Source organism: Lynx rufus, unplaced genomic scaffold (genome assembly GCF_022079265.1).
Source record: "Lynx rufus isolate CCGP_SWC_20201006 ecotype Redwood Valley unplaced genomic scaffold, mLynRuf1.p SCAF_14, whole genome shotgun sequence".
In the NCBI taxonomy this organism is placed as follows: domain Eukaryota; kingdom Metazoa; phylum Chordata; class Mammalia; order Carnivora; family Felidae; genus Lynx; species Lynx rufus.
The window spans coordinates 42,175,298-42,185,276 of NW_025814828.1; the positions used below are offsets into that span (position 1 = coordinate 42,175,298).

Here is a 9,979-nt window from a genome sequence, read left to right on the forward strand (position 1 = left end):
CGCCTTATAGCGATGAAGTTTTACAAATAATTTTTGAATGGCGCCTGGGTGGCTCAGTTGGTTAAGCATCCAGCTCTTGATTTTGACTCAGGTCATGATCCCATGGTTTGTGAGATCAACCCCTGCATCAGGCTCTGCATTGACAGTGTGGAGTCTGCTTGGGATTCTCTCCCTGTCCCTCCCCCACTCGTTTTCTCTTTTTCTGTCCTAATAAGTAAACTTAAAAAAATAATTTTTGAGGGGCGCCTGGGTGGCTTAGTCGGTTGGGCATCTGACTTCAGCTCGGGTCATGATCTCATGGTCGGTGGGTCCGAGCCCCACAATGGGCTCTGTGCTGACAGCTCAGAGACTGGAATCTGCTTCAGATTCTGTGTCTCCCTGTCTCTCTGCCCCTCCCCCCGCTTGTACTCTGTCTCTGTCTCAAAAATAAACATTAAAAAATTAAAAAATAATAATTTTGAAACTTTTTGACATATAAAAACTGCAACAAAAGAATCAATTCCAGCAGTAAGACAGTAAATCTTGCTGGCATCTCTGACTTTCCTGTACTTTTTCCCCCCACCATGTTTCTTTGGAGGCTGAGTGGTGGTACGAAGGGGTGGGGCTCAGTCCAAGGAGGATCAAGGTGCAAACGGGAAAGGCAGTGATCATAGCATCCTTTATAGCAAGAAAAAAAATTTGGAAATAAAGCCAATGCTGGTCACAAATAGGAGACTAGTTCAATAAAATGAACTTGAACTCCCTGGGCTTCAGCTTTCCTCATCTGTAAAATGGGGATAGTAATGGGTCCCACAACATTCAGTTTTTAGGATTAAATGGATTAATACTTGTAAATCACCATGTTTCCAGCACATTATCCAATAAGTGTTAGTGGTTACATGTTTATGCAGTAAAATAGTTTATTCTTTGCCAACCATCAAATAGAAGGGTATTTAACATCCTGAAAAGACACCCATAGATTAGTTACATGGACAAGGGAGGTGCTGTATCGATACAAAACAGAGTGGTCTATTTTTGTTAGAACACACAAAAGGCAATACGTGTTTTGGATGTGCTCCTTATTTCAGGTGGCTTTAAAACTGTTCAGATTATTGTATTTGTGCAATAAATACAAAAAATAGTGCAAAAGTGAAAAAAGTTTTTGAGAATTCTAGCAGTGGATGGATGTTAAGATCCAATAGGAAGGTAGTATGTATTTCAATTTTGTAAATTCTGTTAATCCTGACCACATTAAGATGAATAGAGGGGCACCTGACAGACTCAGTCAGTGGTAGAGCTAGTGACTCCATCTCGGGGTGGTGAGTTCGAGCCCCACGTTGGACATAAAGGTTACTTTAAAAAAACATTTTTAACGTTTATTTATTATTGAGAAACAGAGCATGAGCGTGGGAGGGGCAGAGAGAAGGGGAGACACAGAATCTGAAGCAGGCTCCAGCCTCTGAGCTGTCAGCACAAAGCCCGACGGGGGCGGAGGGCCTCGAACTCACAGACAGTGAGATCGTGACCTGAGCCCAAGTCGAAGGCTTAACCGACTGAGCCACCTAGGCGCCCCTATAGAGGTTCCTTTTTTTAAAAAAGGTGAATAATTAAGAGTTGCAGCTTCCTGTTATGAGTTGAAATAAGGATGGTTCAGATAGTCTCCTGGGATCCAAATTTTGTTGTGCCTTAAGTACATTAAGTAATGTCTTCTGTCTTTGGAGGCTCAGACTCAGACCAAGTTTCCTGGGACTATCCAAGCCCACTCCCCAATCCCCACTACAGAACAGACTACTCATCCCAGGGTTGTCTGGAGGCCTATCAGTCACTTTAAGAACTGAAGAACATCCTAGGAGCCTCTGCATGTGTGCTTATTTTTGATTCTGTGCGTCAAATCTTGTTTGGCCAAGATTGTGATGCTAAAAAAGCAGCTTATACCACGCTTTCAAAGGAAAGTCGTATTTCTAATTTTTACTGAATGATTCGCACTCTCTGGCCCCTGAACATTATTCTTGGGTATACCAAAAACGTCATTACCGACCTGCGGAGGACAGAACTTGAGGGGTGGAGCCTCCATCCTGTGCCGGAAGCGGCTGTCCCTTAGTGCGCCTGCGTGGTTCTCCCACGCCCTGCGAAGGATTGCTATCCATTCGCTCTGCGCTTGACAGCTCTTCCTGGCAGTGGGCGGCCATCTTGCCTGAAGCCTGAGAGAGGGAGAAGAGAGACAGAAGAAAAGGGTGACACTGGTCTCAGGGCCGCCCCGGGGGCCTCAAGAGCCGGAGGCAGCCCCGGAGGTGGTCTCTGATCCCGGGCCCTGCTCTTGAACCCAAAAAGGGAAGGCGGGGGGCGGGGGGCAAGAAGATGGATGGAGAATGCCAAGGATTGCTAGACCGGGGGTGGGGCGTCGCTATGGCGACCGGGGAGGGGCGGGATCAGATCTGAATCGCTGGTGTGAATCTTCCGGGAGCTGCCCTGGGAGGGCAGGGCTGGGGTGATGACCATGCTAACTGCCGGGTGCTACTTCGCGACGTCCCGGCGTAGAGGGACTAAGTGTCTATGGCAACGGTCGTCTGGCAGAAGGGGAGGAACTAAGTCCTTTCACTTGAAACGCTGACATTCCAGGCCCTTGTCCTGCAGGCTCCCGCGGGCGGACAGGCCGGAAGAGGAGGCCGGGGAATGGCCGCGGTGTGGCAGCAGGTCTTAGCAGTAGACGCGAGGTGAGGCGTGGGGTCGAAGCCCATGGGAACGGAAGTTACTGGGGTGCATGCGCAATGGCGATAAGTGAGGCTGGGCGGAGAACTTGCCTTATGCGGCTGCGTGGGCATGCCGGAGGTGAGCATGCGCAGTAGCAGGGTGTGGGGGCTTGCCCGCAGAGAGAAGAGCTGGCCGGAGGGTCGTAAAGAGCATGCTTGGAAAGTGCGGTCAGATGTGGGCATGCGTCAAGAGGCTGTGCTTCCAGAGCCTTTGGGAGGGGGTGTTGGAGCTCAGGCTAGTGACATCCTGTTCCCCACCATTGCCCCCCCCGCAGACTTCTCTTACCATCATCACTTCCCCAGTCTGACCCCATCACCATCCCATACTGACCTCCACCGTTGCCCCACACTAACCCCCATCACCATGTCACCCTGACCCGTGTTGTTGTCTACACTGACTCGGTCACCACATCCCAAATCCAACAAAGCTTCAGACGGCCTCCATTGCCCCCACACTGACCTCGTCATCATGCCCTTTATTACTGTAGACCCACCCTCCTCACAGCACCAGAGGGACCCCCATCACCGCTGCTGATCACTTACCATCCTGACCTCTCACTGCCACACACCTCATTCTCTTTCCCTGTCCCTTGAGCTGATTGATTCCCTCTGTCCTGTGCCTGCTGCCCATCCTGCCTCCTGCCATCATAGGTACAACGCGTACCGCACACCAACGTTTCCACAGTTTCGGACACAGTATATCCGTCGGCGCAGCCAGCTACTGCGGGAGAATGCCAAGGCTGGGCACCCCCCGGCACTGCGTCGGCAGTACCTGAGGCTGCGTGGGCAGCTGCTGGGCCAGCGATACGGGCCCCTCTCCGAGCCAGGCAGTGCTCGTGCCTATAGCAACAGCATCGTCCGCAGCAGCCGAACTACCCTTGACCGCATGGAGGTGAGCTCCATCCCACGCTCCTGCCATAAATACCACCTACCTCCATATACATTCACTCAGCAGACTTGTCAAGCACCTGCTATGTGCAAGGCACTGTTCTAGGCTCTTGGATGACCATAGAGCAAAAAGAGATAATCTAAAGTCAGTAAACAGACAATAAACAAGATAAGCAGGTTGATAAATGGGCAATAAACAGGATAAATAGTGCAATAGGCATACCAAATCAGATAAACAAGTTCAATAATTAACGTGGCTTATAGTGAGGAGTGCTAAGATGGAAAAATAAAGCAGACTTGGGGGATAAAATGAGACTGGTGTGAAGGACAGAGGGAAGCTGTTTTTGATGGGGATGATCAGGAAAGTCTTCTCCAAGGAGGTGACAGTTGAGCTGAGATTTGAATGAAGCAAGAGACTGAGCTGAGTGTTTTTGGGGGGAAAGTGTTCATTCTTTCGTCACAGAACATTTGTTGAGTATCCACTGAGTAGGGGAAGGGGGCAAGCAGGAGAACAGCACAGAAGTCACCACAGTAGTCCAAGCGATGGTGGTGGCAGTGGCTAGGGTGAGAAGGGATCTGGTTCTAGGCATATTTTCAAGACCCCAGACCCCATAAGTTCCTGGGGGCTTCTTTTAAGATGTGCCCACCATGACCCTCTGTTTGCAGGACTTTGAGGATGATCCTCGGGCCCTGGGGGCTCGTGGGCACCGCCGTTCCGTCAGCCGAGGCTCCTACCAGCTGCAGGCACAGATGAACCGTGCTGTCTATGAGGATAGGTATGCCCCAGGGGCAGCTGTGAGCTGGGGCTTTGTGGGGGGGGAGGGCCATGGGGCAACAGCAGACTGGATGCTAACAGGCACCTCACATTATCTCCCACTCCCATTGGGGCCCAGGCCCCCTGGCAGCGTAGTACCTACATCAGCAGCAGAAGCAAGTCGAGCCATGGCTGGGGACACATCACTGAGTGAGAACTATGCGTTTGCGGGCATGTACCATGTCTTCGACCAGCACGTGGATGAGGCAGGTAAGCCAGCCCCGGTAGCGGGTCGCATCACCATGCATTTGCCTAAACTGTGACAACTATTCAGTGCATCTGTTTCTGGAATGCAAAGTCTCTGGCCCACCTCCGAAGGAGGAATTGTGATCCATAAAGCTTTTTGCGGGGGTGCCTGGCTGGCTCAATCGATGGAGCATACAACTCTTGATCTCGGGGTTGTGGGTTTGGGTCCCACATTGGGTACAGAGATTACTATCTTTTTTTTGATATAATTTATTGTCAAGTTGGCTGACATACAGTGTTACCATATAGGTCCATACAGGGGCCAGCCGAGTGAGCCTAGTGTATACAGTGTGTTCTTGGTTTTGGGGGTAGATGCCTGTGATTCATCGCTTAAATACAACACCCACTGCTCATCCCAAGTGCCCTCCTCAATGCCCATCACCCATTTCCCCCTCTCCCCCACCCGAGATTATTTTAAAAATCTTAAAATAAAAACACTTTCTGCAAACCTAAAAGCTCTCTGCAAAGTAAAGCTCTGTGCAAACTCTCAGGTATTTTATCTACCATAAAAGGGCTCAGCAGCTTAAAAGAGGACTTTGCAGAAGGCTTCTGGGGTTGTGAGTTGCTTGGAAGAGTTCAGAACCTTTACAGAGAAATCTCCTTGCAAAAGGCCGCACGGGTTTTGCAAACTGCCGAGACCTTGGTAATTGTAAAGTGCTTGCTGAGTTGTAGGGGGCTTTTGGAAAAGGGCCTTCTGGGGTTCCAACTCCCTTCCCCAGCCAAGGAAAGCCCTTTGCTGAGGCCATTGTGCTTGGCGTGGTGGGTCTGGGCCCCTGGCCCACACGTCAGAGCCTTATGTAAATGAAAGCACCTGGTGAGTGTGCTGAGTCCCACGAACGGCTCCTTGGCATTGCAGTGCCAAGAGTGCGCTTCGCCAATGATGACCGGCACCGCCTGGCCTGCTGTTCCCTCGACGGCAGCATCTCACTGTGCCAGCTGGTGCCTGCCCCGCCCACCGTGCTCCGTGTACTGAGGGGCCACACCCGTGGTGTCTCTGACTTCGCCTGGTCCCTCTCCAACGACATCCTTGTGTCCACCTCACTCGATGCTACCATGCGCATCTGGGCCTCTGAAGACGGCCGCTGCATCCGGGAGATTCCTGACCCCGATGGCGCCGAATTGCTCTGCTGCACCTTCCAGCCGGTCAACAACAACCTCACTGTGGTCAGGCCCCAGGGTGTCCACTCACTGAGGGCGGGGATGCTGGGCCGGGAGAGCTGTCCCAGGGAATCTGTCTGAGGGTCAGGGTGGTCCCCTCCAGTCCATCACCAGAGTCCCCCTGTGGTCAGACTCAGAGGGAAATGAGTCAGAATGGGGACGCGGTTCTTGGCTTGGGGTGACCTTGCTATGATAGACTCCAGTGGGGACTGGTCAGGAGGCCAAGTCCCAGCTCTGGTAGCCCTTTCGGTCCTGTCAACAGCAGTGCTGCCATTTTCCAAGTGCAGGGGCTGTTGGCTGGGGATCAGGGTGACTAGTCAGAAGGCTAGTCTCTCAGTGGCAGCGGTCCTGCCACTCTCAGTGGCAGGGTCATCCTGCGGTCCGACCCCAGGATGGAGAGTCAGAGGGTGGGGGAAGGGAGTGAAAATCTGGCCTGGCCCTGAGGGGCCTAGAGGGGACCGGCCGCATGAGCTTGTGCACTGGGATCCTTTCTGCTGCACCAGCCCCAGTGTGGGCAAGTGTCCAGCAAGGACCAGGCAGGAAGCAGACCAGCTATTATTACCAGCCTAGGATGGCCCTGTGGTTTGCCTGTCACAGGGGGTGCTGCCTCAGGGGCAGCATTATGGGTCTGAGACCCCCTTAGTCCGGGAGCAGCTGTCTATCCTGGTTAGGTTGCAAGAGGGGCTGGCTCTGAAGGATCACAGGCCTGGGTCACCTTTTAGTCTACCTGCCACAGCCCCACTGGGGTTAGAGTCCAGTAGGAATCAGCCGGTCCCGTCCACAGTGGCTCCATTACGGTCAGACTCGAGGAGGGACTGGCTGAGAGCAGGATGACAGCACGCAGATCTCACCCACAGGTGGGGAATGCCAAGCACAACGTGCACGTTATGAACATCTCCACGGGCAAGAAAGTGAAGGGTGGCTCCAGCAAGCTGACGGGCCGGGTTCTCGCTCTGTCCTTTGATGCCCCTGGCCGGCTACTCTGGGCAGGAGATGACCGCGGCAGTGTTTTCTCCTTCCTTTTTGACATGGCCACAGGTAGGCAGGTCCCAGGCCTGCATCTGGGTATTCGCACTCCCCCTCGGCCCAGTGCACAGGCCCTCACCCTCACCTTTGCCTCCCCTCCCTCCACTATTACAGGGAAACTGACCAAAGCCAAGCGTCTGGTGGTGCACGAGGGTAGCCCTGTGACCAGCATCTCCGCCCGCTCCTGGGTCAGCCGAGAGGCCCGGGACCCCTCGCTACTCATCAACGCTTGCCTCAACAAGCTGCTGCTCTATAGGTGGGTCTTCCCTGTCTGGGCTGCCTGGAGATGCAGGGCCCACTGCCTCCATCAGCCTGGGATGGGAGCACCGTCTCCTCGTAGGGCCCAAAAGCCTGTCTCCTCCATCAGGTTAAGTTCAGTGAGTGGAGAAGCCCGGTCTCCTTATAATAATGATGATAGCGATGGTAGTAGCAGTGGCAGAAGTCGCTGGTGCTTACGTGGCAGTTGCTGGCACCAGGCCCTGTTGGAGCACCTCATACGTACTACTTCATTTAATCCACAACAGCCCTGTGAGGAAGGTGCTGTCATTGCGTTCATTTCACAGATGACCAACGTGAGGCATAGCATAGACTGGGCCCCCCTGAAAGCAGAGGTCTGTTCTCCTTCCTTCCTTCCTTCCTTCCTTCCTTCCTTCCTTCCTTCCTTCCTTCCTTCCTTTTTTCTTCTTTTTTGATTGTGTCAAACCCACAAACTGTAAGATCATGATCTGAGCCGAAGTCGGACGCTTAACCGACTGAGCCACCCAGGTGCCCCATCTTTTTTTATTTTTTTTTATTTTTTTGAGTGGAGGAGTTTACCATCCCTGCTGATGTATGACATGTTACCCAAATGCAGTTTGCAGCCCATGCTGGAATGACCTGAAGGGCTTCACAAAATCCTGGCCAGGCCCCACTCCAGGCCATTGATTCCAGAAGCTCTGGGGCAGGACCGGGCATTGGTACATTGAAAAGTTCCCCAAGTGCTGTCCAGTGATGTCCGAAAACCACTGCCCAACAGGATGCTTTTAGTTTATTGTTTTATTTTTCTACTTTTTAAAAAAAATTCACACACACACACACATACGCATATCTATATTTTTTTGTTTATTTATTTATTTTTGAGAGAGAGAGAGCAAGTGGGGTAGGGGCAGAGAGAGAGGGGAGAGAGAGAATCCCAAGCAGCCTCCGCACTGTCAGCGCAGACCGTGACTTGGGGCTCAGGCTCACGAACTGTGAGATCATGACCTGAACCAAAACGACGAGTTGGATGCTTAACCGACGGAGACACCCAGGAGCCCCTATAGTTCTTAATTTAGGTATACTCCCAAGTTTTTGGCTATTTCCCCCATCCCCTCCCTTCCGTCCTCCTCCTTCCTGCCACTTGTTGTGGTAGAGCCTGATAACAACTCTGGAAGTACCTTCCTATATTTTGTTCTCTCCCCTGTAATTCTAGGTGTGCACACCCATCCACACGTTTCCGGGGGAGGGTCATTGTTTTACAGGAGCGGGCTCCTACATCCTTTTCCACGGCTCACTTTTCTCACCAGATGATGCTGTGGAAATGCCCCCAAGTCACCTACAGTGATGTCGGTTCATTCTTTTGAATGGCCTTGTCATATTCTGCAGTGCAGGGATATCTAGTCTGGTCAGCCCCTTCCTCTCTGTGCCTGTCTTAACACCAGGATCTCTTAGAAACCCCTAGAAAGAGAAACCAGTGAACAACACACTGCAGAGGCTCCCCGTCTTCACCAACAGGTAGTTTCCAAACTGTCACGAGCTCACACAGCAGCCCATGCTTCGTAGGTAGGTATACACGGTCATCTCAAAACTGGATTGTGTGAACCTTGAGAAGAACTCAGGAGCAGGGGCACAGACGGGCCCCCCTCCCCACCATGCATCGCCATCCAGAGCTGAGGTTCCACGCCCTGAGCTGCTCTAACCCTCCCCTCAGGGTGGTAGACAACGAGGGGACCCTGCAGCTGAAGAGAAGCTTCCCCATCGAGCAGGGCTCACACCCTGTTCGCAGCATCTTCTGTCCCCTCATGTCCTTCCGCCAGGGGGCCTGTGTGGGTGAGTTCCCCAGGGTCGGGGCATATGGGGGGCCAGGGAGGGGCAGGGACCAGAGCTGCTGCTGATCTGGCTCAGATCTCACAATCCCCAGGTTCCCAGACTTTCTGGGCCTTGAGAACTCTCCCATCCCAGCAGCTTCCCACTTTGAATGAAGACCCCTAAACAGCTTAGAATCCTCACGGCATGAGACACAGCACCCCCCACCCCCAAACAGCTCAGAGACCTCACAGTCTGGACGCAGGACTAAAACAGCCAGGTGACCCCTGTCTAGGGACGGTCCCTCCCACACCTCCCCACACCTCCCCACACCACACTGGGGCTTCACGCCCTGGGCACCCCGCTTCCTCCTGCAACATCTCCCGAGGGCCTCTCCCTCTTGTCTGGGCAGTGACGGGCAGCGAGGACATGTGTGTGCACTTCTTTGATGTGGAGCGAGCAGCCAAGGCCGCTGTCAACAAGCTGCAGGGCCACAGCGCACCTGTGCTGGACGTCAGCTTCAACTGTGATGAGAGCCTGCTGGCTTCCAGCGACGCCAGTGGCATGGTCATCGTCTGGAGGCGGGAGCAGAAGTAGGTGCCTTCCGGCCCTGCTGTGTCCACCTCCCCGTCCACTTCCTGCCTTGTGTTTGTAAATAAAGTTTCTGTGGTTGTGTCGATGGCTGGCTCCCAGGTCTGCTGGGGTTGGGATCAGGTAAAAGGGAATCTGTAGGACCCAAGTTGGAATGGGGTTCACTTCCGCATTCATGCACTGATTTCTTCATTCAGTTAGCAACCATTTATTGAATGCCTGCCGTGTCCTAGGCGCCACCATAAACGTTTTACACAGTCCTGCTATAGACAAACATCGAGCACCTACCGTGCACTGGGAACTGTTGTAGGCACTGGGGGTGTAGCTGTAACCTCAACAGACAGAAATCCCTGCCTTCGTGGGGCTTACGTTCTAGCGCAGGTAGATAATAGACAAAAATATATCCCAGGTCAGCTCAGGATCAGTGCTGTGAGGGAAAAGAAAGTCAGGACAGGAGGCCAAGGCACAAGAGTGAGATGTTGTG

The 9,979-nt window shown here is 52.8% G+C and overlaps 1 protein-coding gene across 3 annotated transcripts; it reads left to right on the forward strand.

Annotated features, from left to right (window-relative positions):
- The first annotated feature begins 2,146 nt into the window (after positions 1-2,146).
- Positions 2,147-9,583, forward strand: WDR13 (WD repeat domain 13). Of its 3 annotated transcripts, XM_047076187.1 has the most exons (10): positions 2,147-2,270; positions 2,614-2,693; positions 3,381-3,621; positions 4,284-4,393; positions 4,511-4,641; positions 5,534-5,841; positions 6,693-6,873; positions 6,976-7,117; positions 8,810-8,928; positions 9,317-9,583. In XM_047076187.1, exons 2-10 carry the CDS (start codon positions 2,653-2,655, stop codon positions 9,499-9,501), a joined length of 1,458 nt encoding a protein of 485 aa, XP_046932143.1. In that variant the 5' UTR covers positions 2,147-2,270; positions 2,614-2,652; the 3' UTR covers positions 9,502-9,583. The 3 variants fall into 3 exon arrangements, with proteins under 3 accessions (XP_046932143.1, XP_046932144.1, XP_046932145.1); XM_047076188.1 differs by lacking the exon at positions 2,147-2,270 and having other exon boundaries at positions 2,417-2,693; XM_047076189.1 differs by lacking the exons at positions 2,147-2,270; positions 2,614-2,693 and adding an exon at positions 2,719-2,964.
- Positions 9,584-9,979: the final 396 nt, after the last annotated feature.

Excerpts from the sequence above, each read along its gene's own strand:
- WDR13 (XM_047076189.1), top strand. The coding sequence starts at position 2,882 with ATGCTTGGAAAGTGCGGTCAGATGTGGGCATGCGTCAAGAGGCTGTGC. Across the intron at positions 4,642-5,533 it reads CCAGCACGTGGATGAGGCAG|TGCCAAGAGTGCGCTTCGCC; the intron begins GTAAGCCAGCCC and ends TTGGCATTGCAG. Across the intron at positions 8,929-9,316 it reads CCGCCAGGGGGCCTGTGTGG|TGACGGGCAGCGAGGACATG; the intron begins GTGAGTTCCCCA and ends TTGTCTGGGCAG.